Source organism: Eurosta solidaginis, chromosome 1 (assembly GCF_040869045.1).
Source record: "Eurosta solidaginis isolate ZX-2024a chromosome 1, ASM4086904v1, whole genome shotgun sequence".
Lineage (NCBI taxonomy): Eukaryota > Metazoa > Arthropoda > Insecta > Diptera > Tephritidae > Eurosta > Eurosta solidaginis.
The window spans coordinates 107960811-107980610 of record NC_090319.1 but is presented as its reverse complement, the minus strand read 5'-3'; the positions used below and the strand labels follow the sequence as shown (position 1 = coordinate 107980610).

Below are 19800 nucleotides of genomic sequence, written 5' to 3'. Positions count from 1 at the left end.
ATATGGACCAGCTATACGCCGCTCTCTAATCTGCGCAGCAATCCAATCAGCAACACAGGAACGCAAGTAGGATGGACCGTAACCCATTGCCATCGGTAGTACCACCAATGTACCCGACTCCGAACAGCATAGCAGTGAAACCGCAGGAGTGGAAGATCTCGTTCGACGGCACTGGGAGCGTGGCCGATTTCCTTTTTAAACTGAACACCTTGTGTGAGCGCACACAGTGCACGGACGAACAACTAATGGCTAGTTTCCACCTGTTTCTTTCCGGGCGAGCCGAAGAATGGTACTGGCTTTTCACGAAACAAAACCCAAACGCGACCTATGCCTTTTTGTGCTACTCATTGAAAAGAGAGTTTGGCACCTTGAAAACTGACCACGAGATCATGATGGAGATCTCCATGCGGAAGCAGAAAGCAAGTGAGTGTTATGACGTGTTTCACACGGACATAATCTCCTTGAACGGGCGCTTAAGAGAGCCAATGTCAGAGCTTCTACTCATTGACATAATAAAAAGGAACGTCAACAGTAGCCTTAAGCTAATGCTTTTTAATGCGCACGTAAGGACCCTTCATGATCTACGCGATGTAGCACGCAGAGGTGAGCAAGTGCTGAAAGAAAGCAAGCTGCTGGGAGCCACTTACCCAGGTCGGCATGTAAGCGAAGCACGCGTGACAACCCCGGACATGAGGATAGAAGACGAAGACGGCGAGATGGATCCGCAGATAGAGGCGCTGGAAAATCGACGCAGCAGGCGACCGGACTATTCCGGAATCCAATGCTGGAATTGCCAGGCAATGGGTCACTCATATATTGCGAGGAACCCATTAGGAATCCATTTTGTTTAGATGCGGGTATAAGGGTGTATTTACCCCGAAATGCCCTAGGGACCATCGCAGACAGGGAAACCAGTACCCGAGCGAGAAGGTGGGGGAACCTCGTTCGGCTTCATAGCTCCCACACCAGCCAGTGCTCGAGGCGTCGTCCCGTGCACCGAAACAGAGGGCGAGTCTCTGCACGGAGATGGTGAGCTTTCGAGGGGCACTAGTACCCTGGCGAAAAAACCCGCGAATGTATTAATAACTTACCCTGACAGTACGGACAATTCGAATAGTTCTGAAGCCAAGAGTCAAACGTCTTTCTCCGCGATGGGCGAGCCGATTAAAATTCTGCGACGCCGGAATAGGGGTGTCGCTTGCCAAACGCAACTTTCACCAAACCTAGAAGAAAGGGAACATAGGTATGAACAAATAAGACATACCATTTTTGAACACTACCCGGTATCGGATAATATTTTGAAGTGTAGGAAGAGATACCACAGGAGAGTACAGGAGCGTAGACTGCTGCAAGCCACCACATTAACGTTTACAGAGGACGAAAGGCCTTTAGTAAAGGCTAAAATTAAAGATAGTTTTCTTGTAAGGTTGTTGGACTCGGGAGCAAACGTCTCCATCTTAGGAAAAATGGAGTAGAATTCCTAAAGGATAATGGCTTCGAATATCAGCCCTTACACGCGTTCTTATATACAGCGGGCGGCAACAAGCAAAAAATTTTAGGCTCAGTATCCCTACCAGTCACCTTCAAAAATATCACAAAGGTTATTCGTTTTTACCTTGTTCCCTCATTGCTCCAAGAAGCATACTTCGGGGTAGATTTTTGGAGAGCATTTGCGTTAGCTCCCGAAATATTCCCAAGCATAGAGTGTTTAGAGATTAGGCTTGAAAAGGAAGAGGAACTTAACCTCCATGAATTGTCACCAGACCGGAAATTAGAATTACAAAAGGTCATCGAGACGTTTCCTTCATACGAGAAATTAGGCCTAGGGCAAACCAAATTAGTGGAGCATCACATCGACACCGGTGATGCTGTACCTATAAAAAGCAAACATTTCCCTCTTTCGCCACCGAGGCAAGCCGAAGCTTTTAGAGAACTAGACCGGTTACTCGAATTAGGGGTTATAGAAGAATCCAACTCCCCGTGGTGTAGTCCTGTAGTACTGGTCCGGAAACCAGGTAAAGTTAGGCTGTGCATAGATTCGAGGAAGGTCAACGCGCTGACTAAGAAAGACTCGTACCCCCTGCCTCATATCAACGGCTTATTGAGCAGACTGAAAGATGCGCATTTTATTAGTGGCATTGATCTGAAAGACGCGTTCTTCCAGATCAAATTGACAGAGTCCTCTAAGGAAAAAACAGCATTCGCAGTTCCGGGGAGGCCTCTGTACCACTTCAAAGTAATGCCATTTTCCCTGTGCAATGGACCGCAGACTATGAGTAGGCTGATGGACAAGGCAATCCCTTCGCGTCTGCGAGAGAACGTCTTTGTCTACCTGGACGATCTGATGGTATGTAGCACTAATTTTGAGGATCACCTAAAATTGCTAGCGGAAGTGGCCCAATGTTTGAGAGACGCAGGGCTGACAATAAACGTGGAAAAAAGTAAATTTTGTCAGAAGGAAATACGCTACTTAGGGTACTTGATAGGCAGCGGGTGTCTGAAAGTGGATCCGGGAAAAATAGAAGCAATGCAAAACTTCCCGATCCCTAAATCCCCTCGGCAAGTGCGTAGGTTTGTGGGCATGGCGAATTGGTACAGGGCGTTTATTACCAATTTTGCTGACTTGGCAGGTCCCTTGACCGACTGTCTCCGTAAGTCAGCAGGCCCGTTCAAGCTTACCTCTGAAGCTATAGAGGCCTTCGAAAAGCTAAAAGTAGCTTTGAGTTCCGCCCCTGTTTTGGCCCAACCAGACTTTTCAAGGGAATTCGTGATACAATGCGACGCTTCCAAAATAGGTGTTGGCGGAGTGTTGTTCCAGGTCGATGACGAGGGCGCTGAGCATCCGATCGCGTTTGTGTCGAAAAAATTGAATAATGCTCAGCGTAATTACACGGTAACCGAGCTGGAATGTCTTGCAGCCATAATAGCGTGAAGCGTTTCCGACCCTATGTCGAAGGATTACCTTTTCGGATTATTACGGACCACTCCAGTCTTAAGTGGTTGATGACACAAAAAGACTTGAGCGGGAGGTTGGCGAGATGGTCACTCTTACTGCAAAGATACGATTGTAGAATGGAACATCGTAAGGGCACCCTGAATGTAGTACCAGACGCGCTGTCGCGTTTTGATGCCGATGAGTTGTCTTTCACTACCACACCCGGAGAAATAGATTTAGTCTCTCCTGAATTTAGCAGCAACGAATATTTAGACTTACTTCGGACCGTCACCGAAAACGAGGAATCACTTCCGGATTTACGAGTTGTGGACGGTGTAATTTTCAAAAGAGTTAAGTTTCGTAAGGGGATGGAAGGGGAAGAAGACTCGCTGTGGCGTTTATGGTTGCCAAAAGGGTTGACTAAGGAAGCAGTGAGATTAGCACATGACGCTAACCGGAGTTACCATGGCGGATGGCAGAAAACCTTAGAACGTGTCAGGCAGAAGTACTTCTGTCCGCAGCAGGCTAAGGACGTCAGGGACTACGTCCAGCGTTGTGACACCTGCAAAACGGTAAAACCCACCAATCAGCAGTCGAGACTACCTATAGGGAGTACCTTTGAATCCGAAAGGCCATTTCAGCGGTTATATTGCGACTTTCTAGGGCCGTATCCAAGATCTAAGCGGCGTAATCAATTTCTTTTTATAGTATTAGACCATCTTTCAAAATACGTTTGGCTAAAGCCCATGCAAAGAGCCACCACTGGTAACGTTATAAATTACTTCGCCTCCGAAATTTTTCCGACTGTAGGGGTTCCTGAATTTATCCATAGTGACAATGGTAAACAGTTTATCTCGAAGGAAATGAACCATTTTTTAGTAAATTACGGGGTGACGCACGTGAGGACGGGGCTATATTCTCCCCAAGCGAACGCATCCGAACGCGTCAATAGAGAAATTGTTTCTAAGATTTAGATTTTCCTGAAGGATAAGCCTGACCACACCGATTGGGATAAGCATATACCCGAAATTTTATCAGTTTTGAGAAGTGATTTTCATACGGCGATTCAGTGTTCTCCATACTTTGCATTATATGGCCAAAATATGGTCCAACATGCCGCAACGTACAAAATTTTAGCGAAGCTCGGCAGCCTTCGGGAAGACCAAGTTACGATAGTAAGCAGAACTGACATGTTGACTAATATTCGTGAGCAAATCCGTAAAAATTTAGATCAGGCTAAGGATAGGGGAGTAACCAGCTATAACAAGCGCTCTAGGCAAGTCAACTATAAGGAAGGTCAGGAAGTTTTTCGGAAAAACTTTGCCTTAAGTAACTTCAAACAGGGTATTAACGCCAAATTCCTGCCGAAATACCTTAAGTGTCGCGTGCTCCGAAAAATAGGCAATGCACTGTATGATCTCGAAGACCTAAACGGGAAATTGATAGGCCGCTTGCATGCTTCGGACATTCGTCCGCAATGAACCAAAAAGGGCGTTTCTTTTGCTAAATTACAATTTGATCTTTTTTTTTATATCTACCAATCGGACTTTTTTTTGTCTGGGCGTTTTGGCGGTCGGGGACATCTCGCCCAGTATTCTCCCCGAGCACTGACCTCATAGGATGTTCACGCGCGTACTCACCGAGGACCGTGAACACCCTGGCAGTCCACACTTAGGTCGGACTAGCCTTTCGGAGTTTTGACGAGTTCTCCAGATCAAAATGTCTACACCTTTTTTTTTTTGATTTTGCATTCCTGTGGGAGCGTTACCCACTAGAAATCATCTTTCGGAGTTTTGACGAGTTCTCCATAACAAATGTCTAATTGCCGCAAAGCCCTTTTAACTAGGAAACAGAAATTATTCCCAACTTGACTTAAATTTTTTTTTGATAGACCTATGTTGCCCGGCTAGCTTCGTAGTAGAACTTTGAGACTCTTATCTCAGGGGTGAGTCGTGCCCCACGTTGCTTGTCGTCGGAGATCCCTGGAAGTGGTTTCCCACAGATGATCCGGTTTCCTGTTCGCTTCATCGCCAGGTCTTCAAAGCGAAGCAGGTTTGTTACGGTCTGCTGCTACGGTCTACGGCTACGATCCACTTGGGAGCGTGTTCACGCGAACACACCTAGTGATGTGGCGAAAGTTGCGATAAAAAGTATCAAAAAAGGAGGGAACAGACAGACCGGCCATCACTAGGAAAAAAATCGCATGAGTTTCCGGCACTAAGTCGAAGACGAAAAAAATAGAAGGGAGGAAAAAAAAATCGCACGAGTTTCCGGCACTAAGTCGAAGACGAAAAAAAATAGAAGGGAGGAAAAAAAAAAAGAATCGCACGTTTTCCGGCCGTAGACACACCAAAAAAAGACGGAAAAAATTGGAAGAAATAAAAGAAAAAGGCCACGTGTTGATGTACATAAAATATAAATAGATGTGACCCGACTGCAAATCCTGGGAGTCGAACAATTTCATATCAGAGGTTATGAGCTGCTATTTGGCCACACAAAAACGTTTTTATATACTAAATACATTTGGCTTCGAAAACAGGACATTTCGCAATAAGTATTGATATTAAGTTGACTAAGCTTGTCCAGACTGTTTTAATAAATCATCACCGACTAGAACGAAGAAGATTTTATTTTGCACCCAAAGAAACGTATATATATATATACATTTATGTGCGCAGATATGTCTATTAACTTGCATTTACGTTAATAAATAAAACGAGAAGACGCAGCAACAGCAAAGGAAGCGGTCTTTCAAAGATCCTCCTAGGATCCTTCAAACGAGAGGGGGTGAGAAGGGAATACGCCCAAATCAACAATATCAACAAGAACAGCCACCACCAGTACACCTCGGACCAGAGCGCAACAACCATCAACATTACCAGCACAGCGCGCCCAAGACCGCGCACCACAACCAACATCAGCGTCAACTTCACCGGCGAAATCAACATCACCAGTAACCACGCCGGCAGAGGCCCATGGTACGTACTCTGGCGGCCATGTAAGTAACAGCCTTGTATAGACTTAAAACTAATTACCCTACAAAAAAATTCTGGTCACGAAACTTACCCACGCCCATGCAAATGTGACTTAGCATATAACCTATGACTGTATAATAACTAGTCAAACGGCGTGGAATGACGAGAGCATTTTTGCAGGGTAGTTGAAGGAACTTCCAAGTGGTATTTAGAGGGTTTTATATACCCCGGGTAAACCATTCGACAAGGATCGATCTTTTTGTCAAAATTACAACATTTTTTTTTAGAATTATCAACATAAAAGATGAAAGGATAGTTTAACGTATTATAGAAAAAAAAAGTTACACATAAATGATTGCCACTATTTAAGTTTAGCTTTTATTAATTATCTAACCAAAAGAATTACTATGTGAACACTCAGGTTTTTCAACCTGACAAGATGTTAAAGAATGCAACAACAGTTTAATATGCAAAATTATTTACACATTTTAAAGGTTTGTTCACAAATAAACAGGCAGTTTTGTCTCAGTCGGGTCAAGCAGCATTTACCTGTTAGAACGCTCAACACTAATTCCAACATACTCCGTTTATTTGTGAATGCATCTTATATATAATATATCAAACAAAACTCTTTAAATATAACTAAAATTGTATTCAGCAATTTACTAGTATAATTCCATTTACCTAATATCTACCTAGGCATTAGCTTTACAAAAAAAAAAAAAACAGCATACATCTTTTTTTTGATCATTTTAAGAATATATTTTGTCGCCGTAAAACGTATGAAGTTAGCTCTATGAATTTTATTGATAATAAGCCGTCGCTATCACGCGAAACATTTTAGCGATTCATTTTGGAAGCTTAACCATAAATTTAATGAAAATTTTTTTTTGCGACAGCAGCCATTCGTCGATTGTCGAGTATGCACGAATTGGCAAAAGGATTTTGAATAAAATTTTTTTTTTATATCTTACAAATGCAAAATATATATATATATATACGTATGAATCCCTATTGCGGGCAATATCTTTCGAACAACAAGACGAAAGTGGTTTACGTGCACGTAATACATATTGCTATCGCAATTTCATCTTTATTGCTTTTGGTAAACACTCTTTTAGTACATATTAGATATTATTATCATTATACTATGCGCATTAGCATTATACCGATTCGATATTAGGTTACCCTCAAAAATGAGTTCTACTATACCATCATAATAATTTTTGTAAGTGGAGAAAAAAACAGATAACAAGTGATTATCGTAATGATGTACTTTAAGGGCAACCCCTTATGATAATAACCAAAACAGAACTTTATATATATTTTGTTGTTAACCAAACAAGCAAATTAATTTAAATACCTTTGTTGTTAGAGAGCATAGTTTATATTTGGAATTTAGCTAATGCTCCAATAATTTTTCAAAGACAAGCTCTAAAATATTAATAATGAATGATAAATAAATTGTAATTAAAATGGGAATGCTAACTTCCTTGTTCATTTGGAAGGCATAGGGTAAGGCAGGTAAGGGGCCACCAAGAATTAGGTGCGTCGGTGGCCATGGTTTTTGAGGGTGGGCTAAGCACCGGGCGTCGCAACAACACCCGCGGCTCCCCTCTATATATTCGGCCCTTTTTGTTTATTTTCCTTTTGGTTCTTTTATTTTATTTTCAGCAGTTTTTTTTGAATTTTTATTTCAGAGTAGTAACCGGTCATGTCCGGTTCGGTAATTTTTTTTTGCGTCAGTTTTTTTTTTAAATTTTTTGAATTTAGATTTTGAATGCCAACGGTCTGTCCGTGACATCCGGTTCGGCCGGATGTTGTTTTATTTTGAATTTCAAGCGTTTTGAGTCGGTCTCTGCGCTTTTTGACAGCTAGTTTTGATAGGCATGATAGGAATTTTTTTCTGTTTATGGCGCAGGAACAATAAGGTTGGCAAGGACCCGCCCTAGCCGACAATGACTAGCCACTGTGCACCACAAAATCATGCCGACCGCCTTCCTTACTGCTTCCATCGTAAATGCGATTCCATAACAAGCATTGAAATGTTCTCTTTTTCATTTTTTAAACTTATTTTTTATATGGTTTTCGTCGGTTGAAAATGGCGGATTTTAAAAAATAACAAAACAACCGTGATAATCATTTGACTGTCATATGACAGTCAGTAGTGACAACATGATTAAATCGGATAAATTGTTCTCGCATACATATAATTCCGTTGAGAATTATGTATCTGTCTCACATGCATAATGGTATCTGCTATATGTTCTTTTGTTCTGTACCAGGTCAAAGAGGATAAATACAACAAGAGCCGTCACTGGTTATTTTTTAGGCATTTACTCGATGTATACTGAGAGGTAGTCGCTACTTTTTTTTTGGGCGAGATGTTTATGAATATCTTCTATACATTTTCGTGGGGTGTTTGTGTTTATTTTTCCGACTGTATTTAACTAACTTATTTAATTCTCTTTCCAAAAATCACAGTTGCACAAGGGGCCTACACGGCATGGATAAATGCGAGACAATTAAAAATGTCCCTCTCAGAAAACATTCGGCATCAATTTTTTCAATTTCCAGCGAAATACTCGCCACAAAATACCGAGTGACGGCTCTTATTGTATTTATCCTCTTATACCAGGTGTCCGAAGCTTTCTCAGTTTGGTCCTTTTTCATGCTTATAGGCTGTCGTTGGGTACATGCGGACATGCGTGTGCGAACAAAGGAACATACATAAATTTAAGTATCAATGTTTACGTCATCGCAGGATCAGCGTTGTCAATTACAAGTGTGAGTGGATTAGTAAAACTATCAGCGTTTCTTGTAGGGGAGTATCGTTAGAGAAAATGGAGCATGTACCCTTCAAAAAATGCGAGTACTCTATAAATAATGTACGGATACTTCTTTGGGAGTATAGGACTGCTCCAAATCTAATCTGTATTCATACAAAAAATGTGCTCCAATTAACATTGCGGTGTCCTAGGAGAGGAGTAGGTGATCCCACTCTCGCTTTGTTTGTGAGTATTCCATAGAGTACATACGTGAGAGTACTTTCCAAAGTAGTTTCACAGTAGTACTCCATGGAGCACCCACAGAGGATCACATGCCAAAGTACTGAAGAGGAATTGTGTCGGAAAGAATTATCGAAGTGAATTTAATTTAAAATGAAAGTAAATGAAGAGGGGCAATACAACTTTTATATTTTATACTACAAATAGTCTTATGTTATTTAGCATTTGCGTGAATAAAGAAAGTTACATAATACGCATACGCATAAGTGAATAAAGATACTAATATAATATGTATATATAAAACCAGTGCGCAGTTGCATTTTATCAGAGTGGCCAAAGTAAAATGTTATTATTAGTTATTTGCATGCAATATTTGACTTTTGGCAACTCTGTTCCATCGTCATCATGTCGTGATCACTGTCGTTAAAAAACGAGCAATGATCGGCTGATGGTGGTCCGCAAACGCATTGCAAAGGAGTGTTGTTAGAGTACTCCAAAATGAAGAAAATGGAACACGTATTGCAACAATTTTTGCAGGGCAATGATCGGCTGATGGTGGTCCGCAAACGCATTGCAAAGGAGTATTGTTAGAGTACTCCAACATGAAGAAAATGGAACACGTAATCCAACAATTTTTGCAGGGCAATGATCGGCTGATGGTGGTCCGCAAACGCATTGCAAAGGGTATTATTAGAGTACTCCAACATGAAGAAAATGGAACACGTAATCCAACAATTTTTGCAGGGATGGCACCAATAATCGATTACATTGATTCCCATAAGGTTGGTCGAATTAGCTGTTATAAGGTTACCGATAACGCACCAATGTCTGCAGCTTTTGACTATGTGCCAATGGTTTAACCCACAAATCACATTCAGAAGATCGCGCATGTAAAGAAAAGATCAGGTATTTTTTATGGGCAATTCAAACGTCATTTTGGTAGTAGTGCAGTTTAGGGCCTCCAACCTAAGGTTGGCCAAGATTTTCAAGTGAGGTATCAAAAGATGCGTATTTACGTCTAGATTACGAAATCCGGAAGTTAACCTTTTTCACCCGTTTAAAAGTTATCGACGAAAAACAGGTTTGTGTGATACATATTGTTCCCGCACGTTTACAATCTTTTAAGTGCACACATCACTTTACTTTTTATATTTAGTATATTAACATAATCTAACTTGGACGAATTAATGAAAAAATTATGTTAAATTTCACTATTTTACTTATAAAATATCAACACAGATATTGCAAAAAATGAAAACACATGAAAGTGAACAGTGTTGCCAACTCAGCAACGATGGAAATTACCTTTGTTGTTCTTTGTTAGGATTAATACAGGGCGCTGGCGGCTCAACATACATTTAAATAAACATACAATTACATTGTTTTTGTAATTTACTGAATATTTTGCAATTTAATATATTCAAAGAGAAGAGAATACGTCTATTTATCCAATTAAAGTGATGCTGGCAAACATTTGGAATTTTCATTTTTATTTAGGCGCGGTCTTTTCTCATCTTCTCTTCTCTCTTCTCTTCCCTTTTTTATCTCTTCTCTTCCCCACCCTTTCCTTCTCTTCTCTTCCCTTTCCTTCTCTAATCTTCTCTCCTCTTCTCTTCACTTCAATTTTCTTCGCTCCACCCTTTCGTTCTCTTCTCCTCAGTCCTCTTTCTTTCCTTCTCTTGCGCGATTTTTTATTCCAAATTTTCGCTTGCGCCGCTTTTTCCGTTAGTTGAAAAAATCTCTGGGCTTCTTTTCATTTCGTATCATAAAATATGAAAATCGCGCGATTTTTTATTCCAAATTTTCGTCTGCGACACTTTTTCGTTAATGAAAATATCTCTTTGATTCTTTTCATTTCGCATCATAAAACATAAATTTTCGCCTGTAAGGTTTTTTTAAGTTTAATGAATAGGTTTTCGGCTGCGGCGCTTTGCTTCGATAATTTAAAAACTTATCTCCTTAAATATGTATATTAATTTGTAAATTCTTCAACAAAAGCAAAATCATAGAGCATGTATGTTTATCTTAATTTATGTCAAGCCGCCACCACCTTGCATTGTTCCGACTAGAGAAAAGCATAAAGCATCTATTGCTGCTGAGCTGTCATCACTATTCACCTCTATTCGTATGTGTTCGTGTGTTTAACTGCAACAAAGAAATATGCGACTTTTTTGATATTTGGGTTTCCTTATTAAGAATAAATACGTGAAAATCAAAGTCATTTTATCATTAATTCGTGTATATCAAATTACATTAATATACCAAACATCGGTATTGAGTTGATTCATGTGCCTACAGTAACGTAATACTATTTTCACACAGACGGCTTATTGAATAATAAAGGCAGTTTACTACATTAAGACGCTTATTGAGCTCAATCTTCCCAACAAAATCCGAATCTATAATTATTTCATTAGTAGCTAATCGAATGCCTAATGAAGTCAAAAGCACAATGCAACTCTGTTGGCAGCGTTCCCCTTCTTAGTTTTTGGTGTGTTCAGTGCTTAAAAATGTCATTTGTCAAAGTAAATGTCATTGTCTGCATGGCGGAACGATACAAGGTGGCCGCATCGAACAGCTGATTATAACCTTTTTTATTTGGTTTGATACATCAACTACCGGCGCAGTACGATTGTGACATTTGTCCATCGAATTTACAAGTACATGGAATTTTGTTTGTTTGTAGGTATGTCACCATGCTGCCACCTTGTATCGTTCCGCCATTTCATCCTTCATACTAATCGAGCAGTTACTTCTGTGTGAAAGCAAAAAAATTACGATTTCATTAGAAGGTGAAATGAGATCATTAAGTGTCTGTGTGAAAACAGTATAATTGTGCCGAAACAAAACGTGCCCAATAGAACAATTTTTTTGCGGATAACTTTTAAACGGTTAAAAAAATTAACACCCGTTTCGGTTTCCTGATCTAGACGAGAATATGGATCTTTTGATACCTCACTCGAAGAAAAAGGATCAATTTTAGGGTGGGCCCCTAAACTGCACAATTACCGTAATTTTCCTTTAGCTCTTGTTTTTTCTCTCTTTCTTTCATTCGTTCAAGCAGTCAAGTGTGACTTTTTGTTGCTCCGAAAGAGGATTTTTGAACTCTTGAATGCGCAATCTGGGTATGTGATTTGTGGGTTTAACCTTCTCGTATAATCGAACAATCGTTTCTTTTTGTTTTGGAATAGGAACAGATTTCTGCATCCCTATAATAGATAAACCATTGTGAATTCACAATCAGATAAGCAATTTATTTTTCGAACTCTAGTTCATCTATGCTCTGAACATTGCCAATATTTAATATCGAGAGTTATTTTCTGTTGGAATCCAATTTAACCACTGCTGACATCTATAACAATCATCAAGTATTGAATTATGCACTGTGTGGTGTGTAGTGCTATAGCTGGTGGTCAGCATGGACTTGAAAATATTGATTTCATATCTCCTTTTTCTAAAAAGTCTGTGTCTTCAATAATTACGTATTTAGGAAAAAAGGCATCACCTTCAATTGATATAACGTGGGCTGAGGAATCTTGTGAATGGAAAATTTGTAAACCATGCTTGGAAGATGTTATCACTTTTGATGAATGCATGGTAAAGCTGCTTGAAGTGCAAAAACGAATTGTTTCTCTTTTACGGAGGGCAGCTATAAAAGAAGAATCTATTGAATTTGAACCTGTAGTTGATGTTTTACCAAAAAATATTTTATCAAATTCGAAACATATAGATAGTGGGGATGATGAAGGAAATGATCTATCTGTTCTAGAAAGTGATATGAAAGCTGAGAGTAGCTTCGAGGATAACGAATTTTGTGAGGATTCCGAAGACTTTGGAAGTGATAATGAGGAATCCGAAAAAATAAATAAGGAATCCAACAGAAGCTCACAGAAGTACACAATTCCAAAAAAATGTAACATGTGCACTAAAGTTTTTAAAAATGATTCTTTATTACAAGAACATATAGAACTTAAGCATAACCCATCTAAAAAGATTTGGAAATGCGAGATTTGTGGAGCTAGAGCAAGGTCTGAAGAATATTTGGAACTACATATGAATGTTCATGAAGGAAAATCCGTTTTGGAGTGCAAATACTGCAACAAACGATATAAGCGTAAAATTAACGTCATTATACATATGCAGAAGCATTGGGACAAAAAGAATATTCAATGCGAAAGATGTGGACTGACGTTTTCGGAACAACCCGCTTACTATAATCATAAATTGCTACATGAGGCCGAAGATGATCCTCTTATATGTGCTACTTGTCATCAAATCTTTAAAACTCGACGCACGTATAGAAGTCATTTATGGACACATCGTGAAGATAGACCGCGTTTCAGCTGTGAGGTTTGCGGCAAAACATTTGTTGAAAAGTACACCCTTAAGGTGCATAGTAAATGCCACATAGGAAATGAAAGCGATAATAGGGAATATCGTCAGAAAAGTATTAGTGCTATAGAAGAGCCTAAACCAAAATCTTTTGAATGTATTATTTGTGGCGATAAATATCAATCCAACGATTTACTCGATCAACATATGAAAGTTCAGCATGACGTAGTTTTATAAGTTGAAAACGTGCGTGGAAAATTGGTTTTGTATTAGGCAAATAAAATCTTATTAAAAAGTTAAATATTTTAAGAAAAAAGTGAGTTTTTACATTGCTAAAACTAATTAAATATTTTGAATGCACTAACATCTGATAGTCCGGGCGACAGGTTTTCTTGTATAATAAAGTCAGGCAATTTTGATATGTTTATCTTGTAAAGATAAGGACACTCCAGAAAGTAGTACAATTAAGGCTCTAGCCGGACCATCTTGGGGCTTATTTGATATGCCCACGTTGAAGCTTCTGGGTCATCCGATTCCAGCTTTCGTGCGGAACTTTTGGTCACCAGAGCTCCGCCTGCCAAATATACAAGATTCACCACGGGTAGGTGAGATTGACATTTGGGTTGAAGAAGCTATGCATTTCTGGTAATTCTACACGACAGCATGACACTGCTAATACGTTATTTAAAAGGAAATTTGCAACTAGCCTGTCATTAGCACGGCTTTAGAAAGCTTCATTGCACAACCACCGCGCTAAATGCCATTAGCACGCAGATAAATTGCGGTTTAAATCAAAACCCCCACCATAGAACAGTACTCGTTGTGATAGACCTATCAAAAGCTTTTGATACGGTCAACCATGCCACGTTACTGCAGTGTTAGGGGTCAGAATATGCCCGCGGTTGGTATGCCTGTCGTAAGAGGCGACTAAAATACCAGATTCAAGGGGTTGTGTAGCGCAACCCTTCAGGTTGCCAGCGCAATATATAGCTTCTCCAAACCCAATTGTCAACCTCACCTATCCGCGGCGAATCCTGTTTCACTAACAGACGACGCGCTCTGGCGACCCCAAGCTCCTAATGGAATTTGGGGGTGGGGTGGGATGGGTGGCTTGAAGGTTTCATGTGGCCATATAAATCGTTTCCGAGATGGTCGGGCTAGCACCTTAATGGTGCCGTGTTACCGGAGCGTACCGGATCTGTATCCGGTAAACGACCATCACATCGATAACACTCCCCAAAGACTTCGGGGAGAAAGCTTATCGCCACAACAACAACAACAAGCAGGTCCTCAGTGAACTCCACAAATAGGCGTCGGACATCTATGCCAGGAATTGGCCGGTGAATCCTGTACTCAAAGAACAGTACCCAAAACTTGCGGAGGAGGAACGCATACTCCCTAGGGAAACGCGAGTCACTCTAGCTCAACTTCGATCTGGATACTGTAAATTCTTACCTATCCAGAATCAACCCCGATATACAAAACATATGTACTGCTTGTAACGTGTCCCACATGACACCAACCATCTCTTCAACTGTATTGTTTTCATTTCATTTCATTATTAAATTAAATTAGATTACAATTTACTATCTTATTGCTAAGGTTTTACAATATTCGAAAAGCTTTGCTTTGAAAGCTACGATTTCATTATAATTTTTTATATCTATAGGCAGTTCATTTAAATTTTTTAGACCTTTATAAAAAATATTTTGCTGATCTATTTCAGTTCTGAATAAAGGCAGTTTTAAATTATGTTTATTCCTTGTTGTTGTTGTTGTAGCAGTGCTTCGCCCCACCTAACAGCCGCGACCGATCACAAACTGGCATCAATATCCTCTAACGGGAGTCCAAGGAAACTTGCTGTTTCAACAGGGGTGGACCATAATGTAAGGGGTGTTAGAGGCGTTGGTTCCACATTACAATTAAAGAGATGGTTGGTGTCATGTGGGGACACATTGCAAGCGAGGCATACATTTTGTATGTCGGGGTTGATTCTGGATAGGTAAGAGTTTAACCTGTTACAGTATCCAGAACGAAGTTGAGCAAGAGTGACACGCGTTTCCCTGGGGAGTATGCGTTCCTCTTCCACAAGTTTTGGGTACTTTTCTTTGAGTACTGGATTCTCCGAGCAATTCCTGATATAAATGTCCAACGCCTGTTTGTGGAGTTCACCAAGGACCTGCTTGTGTTTTTTCGCTTCATACGGCTGGATTCTCTGGTGCCGTATGTGCTCAAAATGCTTACGGAGATGACTCCTTAAGCCCCTATGCGGTGTTGGCTCATCAATCAGATGTCTGTTTGGATGCCCCGGTTTCTGAGTATTCAACAGGAACTGTTTGGTTAGCATCTCATTTCTCTCCCTGATGGGGATTATTCTCGCCTCATTATGTAGATGGTGTTCTGGGGACATAAGAAGGCAGCCCGTGGCGATTCTGAGAGCAGAATTTTAGCAGGCCTGTAGCTTCTTCCAGTGGGTAGTTTTTAGGCTTGGCGACCGTATGGGTGACGCGTAGCACGTAAACGGCGGGCCAATTGCTTTGTATGTAGTAATGAGGTTTCTTTATCTCTTCCCCAGGTACTGCCAGCAAGGGATTTGAGGATTTTATTACGGCTCTGGATTTTCGGAACAATTGCGGCTGCGTGCTCACCAAAATGTAGATCCTGATCAAATGGCGCACCCAAGATTTTGGGGTGTAGGACAGTCGGTAGCGTATTGCCATCGACGTGGATGTTCAAAATGCTCGACATTTGGGACGTCCATGTTGTAAATAAGGTCACGGAAGATTTAGTCGGTAATAATGCCAGGTTTCACGTGGCGAAAAAACTGGAGAGATCAGGGAGGTAGCCGTTTATTCTGTTGCAGAGCTCATCGATCTGTGGGCCTGGGCCTGTGGCCATTATTGTGCAGTCAGCGGCGTATGAAACGATAGTGACTCCTTCTGGTGGTTTTGATGCTTCGTTTCTAAATTGCACCGATGCCTGCCGACCACCCAGATAATTTGCGGTCCACCTTTAAGACATGGGGGAAGGGTAGACCCTTCAAGGTCTTGCAGTAACGAGACATGGTTGACCGTATCAAAAGCTTTTGATAGGTCTAGCGCTACGAGTACTGTTCTATGGTGGGGGTTTTGATTTAAACCGCAATTTATCTGGGTGCTGATAACATTTAGCGCGGTGGTGGTGCTATGGAGTTTTCTGAAGCCATGCTGATGAGAGGCTAGCTGCAAATTTGCTTGGAAGTAGGGGAGCAAAATGGCTTCAAGCGGACGATACAACTCTCCTATGTTAGCTGGTTTCCCAGGCTTTAGTAGCGGGGCTACCTTGGCCATTTTCCATTTTTCGGGTATGACAAAGGTGGAAAGAGACAGGTTGAAGACATGCGCTAAATATTTGAAACCCTCTTTTCCTAGGTTTTTAAGCATCGGCATGGCTATGCCGTCTGGGCCCACTGCTTTGGATGGTTTAGCGCGACCAATGGCGTCCTCAACCTCTTTAGCGGTGATGGTGATTGGTGACGCGCTGAATTTGTGTTTATGTGCGTGTCTATTGGCCCTCCTTCTATCTTTGTCGACCGTAGAATGCATTATATATTGTCGGCAGAAAGCGTTCGCGCATTTTTTCGCATCCGACAGCACTTTGTCGCCAAAGGCGATGGAAACTTTGTCTTAGTGCTTAATCGGATTCGATAGGGACTTTACGGTGGACCAAAGTTTACCCACACCGGTAGAGAGTTTACAACCTCTTGGGTGCTCCTCCCATTTCGCCCGCTTGTGTTCGTCCACAAGCAATCTGATGCGTTGGTTTATATCCCTTATTTGGGGGTCGCCTGAATAAAGCTGTCTTATAAGGTCACGTTCTCTCGCTAAGTTTGCGGCCTCCGCCGGGATTCGGGAATTCTCCCGGCGGGAATGAAACGTGCCGAGGCGGATTCAATGACCTTACGGAAGGCACGCTCCCCTTGGCGGGCATCAGTCGGGATAGGGAGGGCAGCTAGGTGGCTGTCTGTAAAGGATTTATATTCTTCCCACTTTCCTTTTTTGAAGTTTATGAAAGTGCGTTTTTCAGTGACGATGAAGTCGGCGTTACGCTCAAGCGAAATAAGTATGGGCAGGTGGTCGGATGCCAATGTTACCATCGGCTGCCAGTTGACGCAGTTTACGAGTTCTGTGCTCAAAATTGAGATATCTGGTGAACTGTTACAGCTTCCTACCATACGTGTGGGGCGTCTCCGTTTATTGTGCAGAACGTCGTTTCTTCTACTTGATCCGCCAACATCTCACCCCTACTGTCCACCCGCAAGTTTGAGTACCATAGATCGTGATGGGCATTGAAATTGCCTAAGATAATGCGATTGTTGCCAGTGAGTAAGACTCTGATATTAGGGCGGTATCCACTGCGGCAACAGGTGGCAGGAGGGATGTAGATGTTGATGATTTCTAGGTTTGCATCGCCTGACCGGACAAATAGGCTTTGACGCTCTAAGACATTGTCCCTGCGGTCGATGCCAGGATCAAATATATAATATTGCACAGAGTGGTGTATGATAAACGCGAGGCCGCCTCCATTTCCGCTCTCGCGGTCTTTCCTGTGGACATTACACCCATAGCAGGCCTGAAATGCAGATCTTGCTGTGAGTTTAGCCTCTTGAATCGCAGCAATTCGGATGTTGTGCCGCTTCATGAAATCGACTATCTCCGTAATCTTCCCAGTTAGTCCATTACAGTTTAACTGCAGAATTTTGAAGTGCATGAGGGGAGCCGCCGCCACTCTGGGGGGAGACGTCATCACTATGGGAGTAAGTGACGGGTGACTACGCCTGGGTTGAGGAAGGCCAGGACGCAACTGCTGTTTGGCCCTGGGACTGGTCGTCCTTGGACAAGCATTGGGGTACCCGGTAGATTGGGGTTTGCGACCTGGCAGCATGGCGCAATGAAACCCGTCGGGGGATTTCCGTCGCGGAGACCAGAACATCTAGGAAAGTGGCATCGCTCAAGGCAGGAGCTGCATTGGGCGGATGTCGCAAACATATATATTCTGTGCTGGCAAACGGTGCAAACGGGGTTAGGGACTAAGAGTCTGTTTCCCTGACCTACACGATTGCTGCCGGAAAAGAGGGGGGAGAAGACGGGGGCAGGGGCTGATGCTCAACATTGCTGCCGACTCTACTACGAAGATAGTAGTTATGAGTGGTAGCAGCTGTTTGAGTTGTTGGCGCCGCGGGGCGCGAGCAGCAGCGGGTACTAGTTGTGGCTTGCTGAGCAGCTGGGCTGCTGGAAGGTAGGGGGGCGCTAAGGCGTATACTACGGGACGCCCTTGAACGTGAACAGCAAGGAGCCACAAAAGATTTACAAAAGTTACGTGGACGTCGGGTTTTGGGATCAAGCACAGAACAACCTGTCCGATGCGACCATCCCTTACACGAGACACACTGAACAGAGTATGACCATCCTAAAAAGATTCTTTTCCGGCAGATGCAGCAAAACGATTTCTCAGGACCGGGGTCAGGAGACGGACCCGGATTGGATTCGATAACTTCCAGTCCCGCTGCAAGGAGCTGCTGGGAGGATGACAATTTGTGGGAGGGACGCAACAAATTAAATGGGGTTACACTGAAATGTTAGTCCTTGGTCGGGAAAAATCCCGAGTCGCTCCGGTACATAGAACCGACTGTCTTGGGAAGCGTTATTATTCCTTGTATTAACATTATTATTCCTTGTGCGAACATTATTATTCCTTGTATTAATGTTATGTGTTTGCTTAACTAATACTACGTTTTTACTTAGATATTCAGGTACATTTTCACTTTTAATATTAAATATAAACTTCATAGCGTGAAAAAAAAATCTTTTGCTTGACACTTAACCAGTTCAAACTTCTCAGCATATCAGCCGTACGAGTATCTCTAGATTTTTTAAGAATGAATCTTATACATCTGTTTTGCATCTTTTGAAGTTTATCTATTTCTTTGTCTGACACAATGAATAGAATAGATGGGCAGTATACAAAGTGCGGTTCTATAATGGACTTATATATAATTATTTTGTACTTTTTTTTAATATATTTGGATGTTCTCTCATAACCCCAATTTTTTTTCGCAACTTTGTCGACTGTGTAGTTTATTGCCCCTATTACCGTTTACAACTCAACTTAGTTGGGTTGTAATTAAAACAACTCAACTTTAAGACAACTCAACTCCTGTTTGGTATTACGAATTACAACTTATTTCAGTTGAAATTGAATTGAGTTGCCAACTTCAGAAAGTGATGATTTGACAGATAAATAAACAGCTGATCAATTTGTGGCAGAAATTTAAGCATTTTCAAATGTGATTTTTTTATTAATATTATATGAAATCTATTTTATAATGACAAAAATGTTGGTGATTGACATTTCGCGAATACGGAAAACATTCGCGTGATCATTCCAATCCCTTGGAACTACCAAGCACCAAGTAAGAAAATGTTTAAGTGACAAATAATGAGTTTCATATGAAGTTATTTTGCAGATTTGAAAGGAAGCATTTTACTAAGTACTAAACAAAATTAAGGAC

General features: G+C 41.4%; 1 protein-coding gene across 1 annotated transcript; it reads left to right on the top strand.

Moving 5' to 3' along the window:
- Positions 1-12124: 12124 nt before the first annotated feature.
- LOC137237306 (serendipity locus protein delta-like) lies at positions 12125-13566 on the top strand. The gene has a single exon (XM_067760784.1). It carries the CDS (start codon positions 12297-12299, stop codon positions 13485-13487), a length of 1191 nt encoding a protein of 396 aa, XP_067616885.1. The 5' UTR covers positions 12125-12296; the 3' UTR covers positions 13488-13566.
- The last annotated feature ends 6234 nt before the right edge of the window (positions 13567-19800 follow it).